Here is a 16,709-nt window from a genome sequence, read left to right on the forward strand (position 1 = left end):
GGGCCTCTGCACTTTCAGTGCTTGGGCCCTAATAATAATAATAATAATAATAACAATAATAAATAATCCTTAGAAGAACAATAGGGCCTCTACACTTTCAGTGCTTGGGCCCTAATAATAAAAATAATAATAATAAATAATTCTTAGAAGAACAATAGGGCCTCCGCACTTTCAGAGCTTGGGCCCTAAAAAGAAACTTCCATACACATACATTAATTTATGATCAATTCGGGCAAAAGCACAATACAAGATCTTTGGAAAAGATGAGTGTTTCATATGGGAAGCAAGGTTTATTGTAAATGTGTTTTAAAAGTACTGAATTTTGGGTGAGATCATTTCCATTACAGCGCTACAGCCTGGTTTACCATCACTGCAACTACCATCTTCACAGATTTCAATAAACCTTTCTAATAATTTAATTCTTCATTCACTTCTTAAAATCATGCTGCAAGGCTTCTCACACTTAACACCATACAATAACACCAAACACAAGCTTGTTGTGCAATTTATGTGTAAAATAGTTATGTGAACAGATGGTTATGTGAACAGATAGTTAAAATGAACACACAAACATTACATAATTACATAGTTTTACATAAAGAAATTACATTATATTTCTCTATAGATACAGTCTATCAGGTAGGCAGTATGGAGATCTCCTGCATGGTGCATTGGTACTGTGCATTTTTTTTCTTCTTTTTTTTTTTTTCTTCTTTTTTTTTTTTAGCTTAGATACATCAGATGTTGTCCTTTGTCTTGAACATATTTGTTTTCAGTCTCAAAGTAATGGTTCCTTTTCAATATTTGGTCCAATTTCACAATCAAAGTGTCTTTTAACTACATTTATTATATAATTATAAATAATTACTTAATATATTAAAATAATAATATAACAATTACTGTAGATCTAATTATATTTTTAAAAGTAGTTTTGCACTCAACAGAATTTATAACCCACAAATACCCAAATTTAGCTGTTGTTGCCTTATTTTGGGGGCTAAAAACAAAGTTCTGTATGTAAAAATATAATGCATAGAATTTAGAGCACACAAAATAACGTCATGACAACGAGAAAATGTGTAATAGTAATTGTCCATTTGAATCTAGAACGACTATACAAACCTGTAAGAAACCTTGTTATCTGACATGAGCTTTGGTTACGCTTTCTTTTCTTCTGGTCTTTGGACACCAAACGCTGTGATGAAAATGTTTATTACTATGATGATGAAGACGAGTGCTGTGACAATGTTCTCCAGTAGATTCAGTATGTAGTGTTTACTTGTGTCATTCAGATTCCACTTCACTGTAGAAAAAAAGCAAAAACAACAACTGTTTAATTCTGTAATACAGTACAGAGTGACCTCACAGGTTTTAAATGATTCATATTTAATTTAAATAAAAGTGCAATTGGAGGGTTATTAAACCCATTTAACAAATGGTTTTTTTTTTTTTTTTCAAATGTTTGGTTTTGTAAGACAGGTGTCTAGAACATCACCACACACTTACCTTCAAGTTAATAAGAACGTAATGTAAAAAATAATCCCTCAATACTACAGATGAACCCAATTATCCCAATTATGGCTTATTAGAATCATTGTTCTTGTACAACTGAAATCTTAAAGGAATAGTTCAGCCAAAAATAAACATTTTATCATTTACTCACCCTCATATTGTTCCAAACCCTGTATGACTTTCTTCTGTGGTACACAAAAGGAGATGTTAGGCAAAGTGTTAGTCTCAGTCGCCATTCACTTTCATTGTATAGAAAAAAGATGTAGTAAAAAGTGAATGGTGACTGAAGCTAACATTCTACCTAACATCTCCTTTTGTATTCCATGGAAGAAAGGAAGTTATATGGGGTTCTAACTATACAAGGGTGACTGAATGATGGCAGATTTTTCATTTACTGGGAGAACAGATTGCAGTGGAATGCACACAGAGTTGTGTTTGAGGAAATACCAGACAGTTAATGAATGTTAGAAACGGGTTAGGGGGCAGGTGCTTTCCAAAGTTGAGAAGAGCGACAATAAGAAGGAACATTTTTCTCAAATTGGGGCAATCAGAGCTCATGTGATTAACATAATTTAATAAATTGGACAAAGCAGATTAAAATAAAAGTGGAAGTAAAAACATTATAAGAAATACCAAAGTGATGCAAGATTATTTGCGTGTTGGTATTTTTGGTGGCAGTGGCGCCATATCACTTTCACCACTTGTTTGTGGTGAATCACATTAGTTTGCAAACATGCTCATAAGATTTTTTATTTCACTCTCTGCAGTTATTGGTATGTTCAGAATAATCTGTATACTTGACTATTTTTGCAGTATGCTGTATGTATACTGTGCGCAGTATGCGATTTGTCTTTGTGCATGGAATACCAGGATGGCCTACTGCATTTGTCAAAATGTTCAATATACAACCAGAGCACTCGGTGTGACATATTGGATCCAACAATGCAGTACTCTCAACTTGACCTTCCAATGTCACAAATAAACCGTAAACATACAGTGTGTTTTTTCATCTCTTTCTTGACATTATTTAATCAATCCCCCAAATGTTAAAGGAACAGACAACACCCCCCCAAGAAATCTCTAGTCATTTACATACAATGCAAGTGAATGGTGACCATAATTTTGAAGCTCCAAAAAGTACGTAAAGGCATCATAAAAAGTAATCCTTATGATTTCAGTGGTTTGATCAGTGTCTTCTGAAGTGATGTAATTGATTTTGGGTGAGAACAGACCAAAATATAACTCCTTTTTCACTGTGTATCTTGCCATTGCAGTCTCTAGGCACAATCATGATTTCAAGCTTGATTACTCTTCGTAGTGCTTGATGCATGCACAAAGCGCTACATGGCGCAAGGAAGTGTAATCGAGCTTGAAATCATAATCACCAAGGAGACTGCTGATGTCAAGATTTATAGTGAAAAAGGAGTTATATTTTGGTCTTTTCTAACCCAAAACCGACTGGATCACTTCAGAAGACATGGATTAAACCACTTTAGTTTTATGGATTACTTTATGCTGCCTTTATGTGCTTTTTGGAGCTTCAAAATTTTGGTCGCCATTCACTTGCATTGTATGGACCTACAGAGCTGAGATATTCTTCTAAAAATCTTCTTTTGTGTTCTGCAGAAGAATGTAACTCATACACAATCTGGCATGGCATGAAGGTGAGTAAATGATGAGAGAATGTTTATTTTTGGGTGAGCTATTCCTTTAAGACTTTTTTTTTTTTTTTTTTACAAATAATTGGATCAAAATCACAAAATAACTTTATTTCCAAGATGTTAACTTGATACCACTGGCTGAATTAAACATGCAACATAGTGAACTACTTCTGAGGTGAACTATCCCTTTAACCACATAACAGTTTCCCAGCCACAGGCTTCATATTCGGGGAGCGGAACAATTTAAAACATAATTAAATATATAGAGTTTCTGATGCATTTTATAAATTCTATGGATCATACATTTTTGGGTATGTATTTGTTTTCACATACATGTTTGGGTTAACTATCCCTTTAAAAGTGTAGAGCTCCTCTCACCTATGAAGATGAGTAAAACCCCCACGATGATCTGCAGGATGAGAGAGATGCTGATGAGGGTGATGAGAGGAACGTAGAAGGAGAAACCAGGACCCAGCTCTAGGATGGTCTTCAGCTGGGACGTGTTGGCCATCAGTAGTGCTATATCCAGCATGCTCTCTGCTGCACTCTTTTTATTGGCGTAATGGTTCATGTTAATGTGTGTGTTCCTTGACCAGTGGCTCGGCCGAGGATGCTAAACACAAGCAACCAAGCCCAAACATACAAAGTCGTATTACTTATTACATCCATGGGAACGAGACAAGGTAATACCACCACCTTAATAAGCACATGAGCAACATGCAATTTTTACAGCATTACACAAACAGGGAAAGAGAGGTAAAACACAGTGCTATGTCTGTTTTATTTTATGTTTAATGTGATTTACCCAACTAGGACATGTTCCTAGGACCTTTTAAGTAGGACCTTTCACTGAACAACAACAACAACAAAAAAATATATTAATGTTGTCCAAACACAAATGGATTAAAGTAAACTTTTTTTTTTTTTTTCAATGAAACAATTGTTCACAATTAAATTAATTTAAGTTCACTTGGTTACATGAATTTATTTAGTAATTTGAACAAGGAAATATTTAGTAAGCCTAATGCTATTAAAAGTTAATTGGTTTGGGGTTTAAATCTGGGTCATTTCTGTTCTCAGTTTCAGAAGGAACTTACAATGAGTTCTGTTTTTATTAAAGGATGTTTGTGGCGAACGAGGAAGAGGCGAGTGGTCAGTTGACCCTGACACAATTTCCTTTATTGTAAACAACTGTAGTATAAGACACTGGAATCACTGGATGGGTTTTTACAAACTTCTGCAACACAGAAACATTAAATGTGGAATTAACTTCCCTGAATATTTCTTGCCTGTAGAATTTTATATTTATTAACCTCAAAAGTGAGCTTAAGTACACTTATCCAGTTAAAGCAGATTTTTGGGGAAATGTTTCAGACTTCCTCTCATGTTCTGAAAACAAGAGCACTATGGGGCACTGGGGTCACTGAATTGCACTAGTCTGCACTTATAAGACATTGCACAAACAACAAGAGTTAATAGAGAGTTCTAGAAAAAGGCAATGGGGTTCCTCTTCACATAGTGCAAAGAAAAAAAAACACTGTAAACCAAGGCCTGTTGTGGCTTACAGCTTTTATTAAACTGTGGCTAAAGCAGTACGATAAAAGACACCATTGTTCAATAAACAGTTACATTCAATAATAATAATCGAAATATAATTTAAAAGGAAGATTCCAGGTTCAATGCAAGTTAAGCTCAATTAATTTAGACTTGTCCCTCCTTTACTTTAAAACAGCAAAAATCTGGGTTACAGTGAGGCACTTAAAATGGAAGTGAATGGGGCCAATCCATACATCTTAAAATACTCACTGTTTCAAAAGTATAGCCACAAGACGTAAACAATATACGTTTTAACGTGATTTTAGTGAGATAAAATAGCTTTCTAATCTTTTCTTTGTAGTTGTTAATTTTACAACTTTGTTGCCATTATGACATAACACTGTAAATTCAAAAACTTTAAAACAACTTTTTTTTTTTTTTTTTTTAAGAAACGGAGGGACGAGTCAAAATAATTTTTTGTGGTAATCAAAATTAAAGGAATATTTCTCCCAAAAATGATAATTCTGTCAACCTTTACTCAAACTTATGCTGTCTCAACTCGTTGGACTTTCTTCTTTGGAACACAAAAAAAGAAGATTGTGTCCGGAAACAAAGTACTCTGCACATGCGTCAAATGCAAGGAAGTGTAATCACGCTTCAAATCATGATCCGCCAAGGAGACTGCGGATGTCAAGATTTCTAGCGACAACAGACTTACATTTTTATTTTTTTTCTCACCCAAAACCGATCGTATCGCTTTAGAAGACATGGATTAAACCACTCTAGTTGTATGGATAACATTTGTGCTGCTTTTATGTCCTTTTTTGACCTTCAAGTGTTGGACCTGATTGATTTGCATTGTATGGAAATAAACACATACTGTATCTCCATTAAAATATCTGCAGAAGAAATAAAGTCATACAAGTTTTAGATAGCATAAAGATAGGTAAATGATGAGGGAATTATAATTTTTTGGGTGAAATATTCCTTGAAGCCACAAATGCTGTCGACTGAGCTTTACTTGTATTGAACTGGAGTATTCCTTTGACGTCAGTGAGCAAAACATCTGTCTGCGCATATCGCCACCAATTGCGCTGGTTTTGGTAACTGCAGTGGCTCCTGACACATGATCCAAAGCTCCGATTTTATTGGTCTGGGCATTTCATCGCCAGGTGAGGATGCATTCAACACGCTCACAGTAAAAATAAAAAAATAAAATAAAAATAAAAACTTGTTTGTCGGGTGTGCAAATCTAATCTTCGCATTCTAAAAAGAGGCTAAAGTATACTTTCTCACATGCCGGTGTGCAACTGTACGTGAGACGTAAATTGTCATCAGCAGCGTATGCGCGGACTTCACCAGTGTCTGCACACGCGCCTGGTGTTGACTGTGCTAAAAGAGTATTACAAAGCAGACTAACAAAATGACTTAGAAGCCATTGGCTCCTGAACTGAAACATTAAGGAGGCAAATCACAGAATTGCTCGAGTTAGATTACCATTCAAAAACAAGATAGAAAGCTGAAGAAAAGGAAGACAGCTGATAACCCATTAATCTGAGGTTTAATATACAGTATATAGAGTTGAGAAGATAAGTTTGCGTTTCCCTTTTGTCTCATAAATATTCACATCTCTTTCATAATTTATACAAATATAAGAGATTAATGGGTTTTTTTTATTTAGTACCGATCTTCAGAATCTACATTACAGATATTTACATAAAGTATAGGCCTAGTATGCATATAGTGGTGTATTTGTCTTCTTGAGCTTTAATGAATGTTTGCACCTTGTGTAAAAGTTAAAGGGATAGTTCACCCAAAAATGGAAATTCTTTCATCATTTACTCACCCTCATGCTATCAGATGTTTAGAGGATTATCTCAGCTCTGTAGGTCCATACAATGCAAGTGAATGGGTGCCAAGATTTTGAAGCTAATAAAAAAATCACATAAGTCACCATAAAAGTAATCCTTAAGACTCCAGTGGTTGAATCAATGTCTTCAGAAGTGATATGATAGGTGTGGGTGAGAAACAGATCAATATTTAAGTCCTTTTATGCAAGAAATTCTCCCTGCCTGCTCGGTCAAGCTTTAACTTTCACATTCTTTTTGGTGATTCATATTTTTCAGGCATATCGCCCCCTACTGGGCAGGGAGAAGCATTTCTAGCATAAAATGACTTAAAAATGTATCTGTTTCTCACCCACACCTATTATATCACTTCAGAAGAAAGAAAGTCATACACATCTAGGATGGCATGAGGGTGAATGAATAATGAGAATTTTCATTTTTGGGTGAACTACCCTCAATTGTCCAAAGTGTCAAAAGCTGGATCTCATATATATAAATTGTTTAAAAATATTGCCTTAGTCTTTCAATGCAAACTGAATTAAATCCCAGATGCAGTTTATTTTACTACTCCAATTCCAATCAATAATTACCAGAAGAAAAAAGAGGTCATAATGCGGGACTTTTAATTATAAAGAAGCCCGAAATACACATGGGACTCTTATTTTGAAATGTCTGCTCTCCCAATTGTGAACTCACTGACGGCTGATTTGCTGAGAAAGTTAATCTCATTCAAAAAACTGAGCTCCTTAGTTCAAACCCTCAGTTCTTTTCTGGTGATTCATGAAAAAGACCCAGTTCAAAAGAGTAATTTGTTTATGACTCTCTCACATTTGGTTTGTTGTTGCGCACGGCTGTGAGCACATCACAACAGACAGGGTGTAAAGCGGCGCAAGACACACTGCCGTTCTAAAGATGTGTTCAATAACTCACAAGATGATATCTGACGGAACCGCATATGAACGCACACAACACGACTGTCGCCAAAGGCGACTAGATTTAAAATGATTGTCGCAATCAATTATTTTTGATCGCATTTGCGACCATTTTAGTCGCAGTCTTTAGCGCTGCGTAGTGTGCATGCATCGAACGTTGAAGGATGAGCACTCAACAGTTCCTGAGATGGAACAGCAAGTGGAAAAAACAAAGTAGACCCTTGCTTTAAGTCAAATGAATTTGGACTTCAAACGTTCTTGAGTCCTTATTGTCCATAAGTTATGGAACTCACATAATTCTCTTTGCTGGTCACGAAGGGCCTTTGAATGAATTGTTATCTCAAGAAATCCCTCTCTCCATTTAAACAAGACAATCCATCGCCCGTCATGCGATCCATGAGATTATACCTTTCTGAGACCATTAAGAGGAAGAATTCTGTATGCCTTTCACTAATTCGCCTCTGTGATGTATATAAATTAAAAAGGCTGCCTATGATTTTGAAGGGCAATTCATCAATTTAGAATTTTCAAAACCAAGTCCATACCATCACTATGTTAATACTGTAAATATGTAAGGAATAACTAGCATCAGACCATTATCATTATCAATTATTCCACATATACCATGTGTATGTGTCTATATAATGTGTTTATCTTAAGCCATTTTTCAAGTTATAATCTCTGAAACGCTGTTGTAAAATTACCTATTTGTGCCACCAATTAAGTATCTTGCTTAAAAACCTCAAGTCACTGTTTCTAGTTCGGAAAGATTTTAAGTGTTAATAACTCAAACGATTGAGGACAAACTTGAGGCTATTGGGAATACCCATAATCCCTTACGCTTGAATTATTTAATATTGGTGCATTTAAATAGTTGTTAAGGATTCACTGAGGTTTTAGCTCTCTTGTAGTATTATGCATGGTGTTTTGTTGCAAATAGTTTTTTAGTGTGAGATCACCAATAGGGTGATCTGTGTCCCCTTTGGTAAAGTTGTACCCTGTTCACTCTATTTCAGTTCACCTTGTGCATGTGCAACTTAAGAACAAGTAATTATGCATTTCAGTGGAGAATTTAGTTTATTTAATGATTGACCTTGAATCGGTTATAATATTCTTTATAAGTTCAGCTGTTATTGTATGATCTAAATTTGAGCCTATTCAAATACATTATTAAGTAGAAACAGTAATACTTACAGTGCATTCTTAAAGTATTCAGACCACTTGGTGTTGACACTGTTACAAAGTTTTAATTATATCTTAATTGTCCATGCTACAGGAAACAGAGCTTTCACTTTTATTTATTTACATTTACATTTATTCATTTAGCAGACGCTTTTATCCAAAGCGACTTACAAAAGAGGAAAACATAAGTGAATCATCTTAGGAGACAGTGGTATGAAAAGTGCTGTATTACGAAGTATCACTAGCATCATAATAGTATTCAAAACAGAATAAAGTGCAACAGTATTGTTTTTTTTTTTAATGACTGGTTAAGTGCTCATGGAAAAGATGTGTTTTTAGTCGTTTTTGAAGACAGAGAGTGAGTCAGCTTCACGGATGGAGTTGGGAAGGACCTTCCCAAAGCTGAAAGTCCAGGAAAGTGTTTTGGTGCCTCTTTGTGTTGGTAGAACAAGGCGACGTTCCTTAGCCAACCGCAGGCTTCTAGTGGGCGCGTAGCTCTGCATAAATGATTTTAGGTATGCTGGAGCAGACCCAGTGACTGTTCTGTATGCCAGCATCAGAGCCTTTAATTTGATACGTGCATCAGCCGGCAGCCAGTGGAGAGAGACAAGGAGTGGTGTAACGTGCTCTCTTTGGTTCATTAAAGACCAGATGTGCTGCTGCATTCTGGATCATTTGGAGGGGTCTAATTGCACATGCAGGGAGGCCTGCATTGAGAGCATTACAGTAGTCCAGTCTAGTTATGACAAATGACTGGACAAGCAGTTGTGTGGCATGTTCAGAGAGCAAGGGTCTTATCTTCCTGATATTGTAGAGTGTAAATCTACATGATCTTGCAGTCTTTGAGATGTGGTCTGTGAAATTTAGTCTGTTGTCGATGATTACCCCTAGATTTCTGACCGATTTGGAAGGCGTTAGTGTAGTTGCACCCAGCTGCCCTGTGATGTTGTGTTCAACAGCAGGGTTGGCTGGAAAGACAAGGAGTTCAGTCTTGGCTGGGTTGAGTTGCAGGTGGTGCTCCTTCATCCAGGCCGAGATGTCCGCCAGGCAGGCAGAAATTCTAGCAGTCATTTATATTATTGTTTAATTCTTGATTCTAATTGGCTGGAAGATTCGAGCAATCATTTATATTATTGTTTAATTCTTGATTCTAATTGGCTGGAAGATGGTCCTAGGTGTTAATGAATTATTTTATGAGTGCATGGCTATGAAGAACTTTCTACAATGAAAACCCTAATAAGTTGACTTTACTTGACTGAATGAGTAAACTCATACCCTTATTTGAATTGAGTAATGGTGTCTCCAAAACATTTGTAATTAAGTTCACTTAACTTGGTGTTCGTGTAGAATTAACTAGATGCAAGTAGGATTAACTTTTAATTATTTTTGTTTTCACATCAATCTACAATCCATACCCCATAATGACAAAGCAAAAAAAAAGATTTTTGATAATTTTGCAGATTTATTAAAAAGAAAAAACTGAAATATCACATTGACCTAAGTATTCAGACCCATAACTCAGTACTTAGTTGAAGCACCTTTGGCAGCGATAACAGCCTCAAGTCTTTTTAGGTATGATGCGACAAGCTTTGCACACCTGGATATGGGGATTTTCTGCCATTCTTCTCTGCAGATCTTCTCAAGCTCTATCAGGCTGGATCAGGATCATCAGTGGACAGATATTTTCAGGTCTCTCCAGAGATGTTCGATTGGGTTCAAGTCCAGGCTCTGGCTGGGCCACTAAAGGACAGTCACAGAGTTGTCCCTAAGCCACTCTAGCGTTGTCTTGGCTGTGTGCTTAGGGTCATTGTCCTGTTGGAAGGTGAACCTTTGGCCGAGTTTAAGCACTCTCATTAAGATTTTCATTAAGGATATCTCTGTATTTTGCTGCGTTCAACTTTCCTTCAATCCAGTCCCTGCCACTGAAAAACACCCCCACAGCACAATGCTAACACCACCATGCTTCACCGTTGGGATGATATTGCACAGGTGATGAGCGGCGCCTGGTTTCGTCCAGACATGACGCATGGAATCGAGGCCAAAGAGTTCAATCTTCGTTTCATCAGAGCAGAAAATTTTGTTTCTCACAGTCTGAGAGTCCTTTAGGTGCTTTTTTACAAATTCCAAGTGGGCTTTCATGTGTTTTGCACTGAGGAGTGTCTTCCGTCTGGCCACTCTGCAATAAAGCCCAGATCGGTGGCATGTTACAGTGATGGTTGTCCTTCTGCAAGTTTCTCCCATCTCCACACATGATCTCTGGAGCTCAACCAGAGTGACCATCAGGTTCTTGGTCACCTCTCTTACCAAGGCCCTTCTCCCCCGATTGCTCAGTTTGGCCGGGCGGCCAGCTCTAGGAAGAGTCCTAGAATTTTTTTCCCAGTGTCTCAAACGACTCCTTCAATGATCCGTTCTAAAGGATTCATTCTAAACTCCTCCTTTCAGGGAGCCTACTCTGCTCTGATTGGTCAGATGTCCCAGTCTGTTGTGATTGGTCTGTAAGTGTGTCAGAAAGGAAATGGCCACTACCATATCCGAGTTTCAGCTCCATCTGAAAAAATGTCTGTTTTACCTTACCAATTTGAGCCCGAGTACGATAGTGATACATCAGAAGATCAAACCAAACCACCATCGTAAGCACGACGAGAACAGGACGTTTCTCAGTGGTAAGTTTATATGTAAAAAATATGTAGTTTGACAATAACGTGAGTTAGCCGGTTAGCAGAGGCTAACAACTAACAGGCTAACAGAGTGCACTGGCTGTACATGTAAGCAGACCAGAGGCGGGTTTTTTGTTACCAAATTACCTAAATTAGAACAGGAATTAAGTCTGGAATTACTAACGAATCATTTCAGGTGTTCAGAATCGGTTCTTTATTTTGGGTGTCAATAACTCCATATTTCGTGCACTTTGATTTTTGAAACTTTGCAAACTTTTTCACATTCACAAACAGCTATATAACACACTACATGAAAGGTAATATTTGAAAAACCATAATAGGTGCTCTTTAAGAATTATGGAGGTCACTGTGCTCTTGGGAACCTTCAATGCAGCTGAAATGTTTTTGTAGCCTTCCCCAGATCTGTGCCTCGACACAATCCTGTCTCTGGATACTTATGCAGGCAGTTTCTTTGACCTCATGGCTTGGTTTGTGCTCTGATTTGCATTTTCAGCTGTGAGACCTTATATAGACAGGTGTGTGCCTTTCCAAATCATGTCCAATCAATTGAATTTGCCACAGGTGGACTCCAATCAAAGTGTAGAAACATCTCAAAGATGATTCAGAGAAATGGGATGCACCTGAGCTAAATTTCTGGTGTCACAGCAAAGGGTCTAAATACTTATGTCAATGTGATATTTCAGTTTTTTCTTTTAATACATTTGCAAAGTTATCAAAAATCTGTTTTTTTCTTTGTCATTGTGGGGAATGGAGTGTAGATTGATGTGAAAAAATAAATCATTTAAAGCATTTTAGCATAAGGCTGCAACATAACAAAATGTGAAAAAATTAAGGGGTCTGAATACTTTATGAATGCACTGTAAATAGCAAATCTGAGTTAATCCTACTTGCATCTAGTTAATTCTACACGAACACCAAGTTTAGTTAACTTAATTACAAATGTTTTGGAGACACCATTACTCAATTCAAATAAGGGTATGAGTTTACTCATTCAATCAAGTAAAGTCAACTTATTAGGGTTTTCATTGTAGAAAGTTCTTCATAGCCATGCACTCATAAAATAATTCATTAACACCTAGGACCATCTTCCAGCCAATTAGAATCAAGAATTAAACAATAATATATATAAAAGTGAAAGCTCTGTTTCCTTTAGCATGGACAATTAAGATATAATTGAAACCTTGTAACAGTGTCAACACCAAGTGATGTGTAAAAATTGTGTTGCCTACCCCAATTCTAGGTAGCCAAACACTGCATGTTTAAAAAAACATAATTTCATCTTTAAGTTTCCATTTTAGACTGAACTGTACATCATGCGTTTTGCAGTTAATGGCATTAAAAAATTAATTCCAAAAAATAAAAAAATAAAACATTTTTAAAATATCTGGAGAGTTCCCTAACCTGACCTGCCTTAACTTACAAAGAATTCCCCCATAATGTTACTGAAGTTTGATGTTCACTTGCAATTCATTGTGATGATGTCATTCACATCTCACAGCCTAATACTGTAATTTTTTAAACAGAGTGTCTATTTGTACAGTGTAAATAGCATCTGCCACAGTGCAGCTATTTGCACCCCAATAGTCTGGTGCAGTGGTTCCGAACCCTGTTCCTGGAGGCAGGGCGGACTGGCCATAGGCCGGCTGCGAAATGGGGCCCAATTGGCGGCGATAAGGCCGAAGGGGGAACCCCCACTCAACAACTTTTGGGCCAGCGACACCCCAAGGTGTGTTTGATTAGGGAGATATCCAAAATGTGTAGTGTTGGGAAGCCTCCAGGAACAGGGTTGGGAACCACTGGTCTGGTGGAACCACAGAAATACACGACAAACTAAGCAACAGGTGTCACTGCAGTGGTGTGGGATGTAAAGATGGTGTGTGAATGTATAGAGTTGTACTAGCGACTGCGGTTTGAATCAGCGATTTGTCCTACTCTTTTTCCCATCTGATATCCTGTTTCCATTCTTAATATTTTCTTTAATACTACTTAAAATAATAGATAAAAATGTATATAAATGTTGATCGCATCGCAGTGATTTGGTCACGGTGAATGTCGGGGAGTGCAGAAAAGGGTTTGATCCGGAGGCGGAGTCTGTTGATCGCACTTGTTCCCGCGGCTCGGCATCGCTTGTGTGTAGATTGCATCACTGTATTTGCCTGCTATAGTAATATTGTAGTAACAATGTTTTTTGGCAGAAACCATAGTTTTAATGCAATTAACCATGGTCTTACTATAGTAATATGTTGTTAACATAGTAATATTGGTTAATTTTGTGGTTACTGTAAATTTACAAAAAATACCTTGGTGAAACCATGGTTATTTTTTTAAGGTAAGGTTAAGGTTAGATTTAGGGGTAGAGGTTAATGTAGTATGTCTGTGGGACTCTAAATAAACACAATAAACACACTGCAGTGATGCCCATACTGTATGTTACTATTTAAATATGGGTGCAAATAGTATGACACTATTTTCACCAGGGTGCAATTAGTACCTACCATTATTTGCACCAGGGTTGGGGTGCAAATAATATCTGCCACTATTTGCGCTGGGGTGTAAATAGCATATACCATTATTTGCACCAGGGTGCAAACAGCATTTCCCTTTTTTTTTTTCCTTTTTTTTTTTTATCCCCTTTTCTCCCCAATTTGGAATGCCCAATTCCCACTACTTAGTAGGTCCTCGTGGTGAGAACTGAGTTCTGACTGAAACAGGTCTCTTATGATTTGTCCAGTGACAGACGAGTTTGTCTCATATGCTGAAATTCAGAGTAACCATTGTGTGAAAATGCAGTAACAACAAAATCCACATCAAAATAATTCAACCCATTTTTCTCCATTTCAATGTTAGTTAATAAGATAAATAAAAAAATAAAATATATATATATATATATATATATATATATATATATATATATATATATATATATATATATATATATATCATTTAAAACCGTGTTTCCCAAATGTCTGATTGGGTGGGCAAGACTCACGTTTGTGTGGGCTCAGCCCACCCCTGCCCGTGCCTACATCCGGCCACGGCCGCAAGGCTATTTATTGACTGGTGGCACTTGAATTAGAAAAACTGGTGCAAGTGACTATAATATTATTGTAATTGACAATTATACAATTATAATGATTGAAAATGGTTAAAAACTTAACGAAATGGAGAGCAGTCACAGTAGCTTTTTTTGTACCATTATACTTTCAATCAGAATTCCTATATTGAATAAAACATTTATTTCCATGCTTTTTGTCAAAGAACGCCCTAATAACTTTGGTAAACAACAACAGTTGTTTATAAAGTGATCTCTTCTCTAATATGTTTCTGTTGTGCCACGAAGAAACTAAAAAGACATTTTGTGACTCTTGATATTAATGCAAGGCAATTTATACATTTGAGCTGGAACAGGTGAAGCTGAAAATGAATGAGAGTTTTGCTGGAAAACTTTGTAGTTTGAACTGCTTTTGTAAAGGTAAAGCTTTCATGTTGACCAGTGACACCTAATCGACTCGTTGCCACTTCTATCTCACTGCAGTCCGTTACTTGTAATTGTAAACATCCCATACAGTCGAAAGCAGCTTCGATGCAATCACGGTTTATCAATGGGCCACAACAAAACAGCAGTTCTTTGATCCACGCAAGTGCCCAGTTTGCATTACAGCGTGGGAGTAACAATCGAGAAAATCATAACAATTTCATCCAATTGTGTACAGTAGGTAACCTGGGGAGCCTCATTCCTAAAGTGACCACAATGAGACAGTAGGGATGGGCGGATCGATACTAAACTATCGATACTTCCGATACTGATGTGGTATCAAGAATATCGATCCTCACATAAAAATATCGATTCTTAAGTTTTATTTATTTATTTATTTATTTTAACTAATGATCTTATTATTTAGATAACATGAATATTAATGCATCTCATAAGCTTCGAAGTGGAAAAAAGAATTATATTAGCGAATTGTTGCATGGCACCGGAACTATTAATTACACCAGCAGACAGCGCTCACCCTTAAAGTTACAGCGCTCGTTCAAAGAGAGAGTAGTACTTTCCTGAGGTAATGACAGGCAAACAGCATCTGGAGTTATTCACACCAAGTAATTAAAAACATAGACGTGACATGTATAATAATGGGCTTGTGTGACCATTTTTACAGGCTTATTTAAATTCAGGTGTTAAAACACTGATCATGCTCTTTAATCCTCGTTGATATGTGATACCCTTATGAAAACTACCCATGGATTTACTGTAGTAATATTGTATTAACCATGAATAGTAACCACGACTGTTGTAACCATGTTTTTGTTTATTAGTTTTTTGCAAGTAACCAAGGTTTTGATACAATTAACCATGGTTTTGCTACAGTATTACTGTAATAGTAATAGTAACCATATAATAATATCTATGGTTAATTTTGTCGTTTTATATGTTGCTTATACTTACTAATTTTTAAAAGGTAAACAAAGCAGCCTAATAATTTTCTGCTTAGGCCTATGAATATATGTAAAAAATTAAGTAATAATTTAAGTTACTAATTTTATCCAAAGAATTCGTAAAAATTAAATTTATTAGCGGTATTGGTATCGATATCGGCGATACTGGCCTAAAAGTACTTGGTATCGGATCGAAAAGAAAATAAGTAGTATCGCCCATCCCGATGAGACATTATAATTTACATATTTACCCCTAACATTATAAGCCAGGCCAGCAATCGTATTCTGGCAACCGCAAAAGTATGGTATAAACTTTTCATGTAGCCTACCATCCACAAACGGATAGGGGCAGACACGGATAAACTTGGCACTAACATCCCATAGGCGTACAGTGTGTGTATGTTTCGTGTGTTATCATTGTGAGGCTGTTTCAAGCATCACTCACCTCCTCTGCATCACCTCTGGTCGCAATTCCATTCAGTTCCATCGCTTCTGAAGCCATAGCCGTTTCTTTGATTGAAGCTAACACTCCGTAAAAGGCTGAGTTTGAGTGTGTTTGTGGTGCATTATGAGCTTATGGTGGATGAAAAGGAAAGAAAAGGGGCTGGACAAACGAACTGCCAATAACTGCAGCCGTGATCCTCTTTGTTGTAAACCCGCCAAACGTCCACAGGCTAATACCAAAGTTCATGCTCTTATCAGTGTTGATATTCGATATTTACAATACTCTCGCATGATCACTCCTAATGCATGTATACATGTATATTCAATTTAAAGCTTTAACGTCAAAATGAACTGGTGGCATTGTTATTGTAGAAATAGGCCCTACCTATATAAAAAGATGCGCAAGCTTGTTCGAGATGGTTTTCTGACCACGAAAAAAGGGAACTGACCGTGGTGATATCTTTGATCCAACAGCGAGAT

The 16,709-nt window shown here is 36.7% G+C and overlaps 1 protein-coding gene across 1 annotated transcript; it reads right to left on the reverse strand.

The window, feature by feature from the left end:
* Positions 1 to 493: 493 nt before the first annotated feature.
* Positions 494 to 16,398, reverse strand: LOC127427930 (ninjurin-1-like). The gene is made up of 3 exons (XM_051675876.1): positions 16,231 to 16,398; positions 3,552 to 3,786; positions 494 to 1,303 (listed from the first exon to the last, which is right to left on the reverse strand). The coding sequence occupies exons 1-3, from the start codon at positions 16,285 to 16,287 to the stop codon at positions 1,158 to 1,160; spliced, it is 438 nt and encodes a 145-aa protein (XP_051531836.1). The 5' UTR covers positions 16,288 to 16,398; the 3' UTR covers positions 494 to 1,157.
* Between the last annotated feature and the right edge of the window lie 311 nt (positions 16,399 to 16,709).

This window comes from Myxocyprinus asiaticus, chromosome 37 (assembly GCF_019703515.2).
Source record: "Myxocyprinus asiaticus isolate MX2 ecotype Aquarium Trade chromosome 37, UBuf_Myxa_2, whole genome shotgun sequence".
In the NCBI taxonomy this organism is placed as follows: Eukaryota; Metazoa; Chordata; class Actinopteri; order Cypriniformes; family Catostomidae; genus Myxocyprinus; species Myxocyprinus asiaticus.

Coding starts and splice junctions, on each gene's coding strand:
- LOC127427930 (XM_051675876.1), bottom strand. CDS start 16,287: ATGGCTTCAGAAGCGATGGAACTGAATGGAATTGCGACCAGAGGTGAT. Junction 3,787..16,230: donor CCAGAGGTGATGCAGAGGAG/GTGAGTGATGCT, acceptor GCTTGTGTTTAG/CATCCTCGGCCGAGCCACTG. Junction 1,304..3,551: donor GGTTTTACTCATCTTCATAG/GTGAGAGGAGCT, acceptor TTTTTTCTACAG/TGAAGTGGAATCTGAATGAC.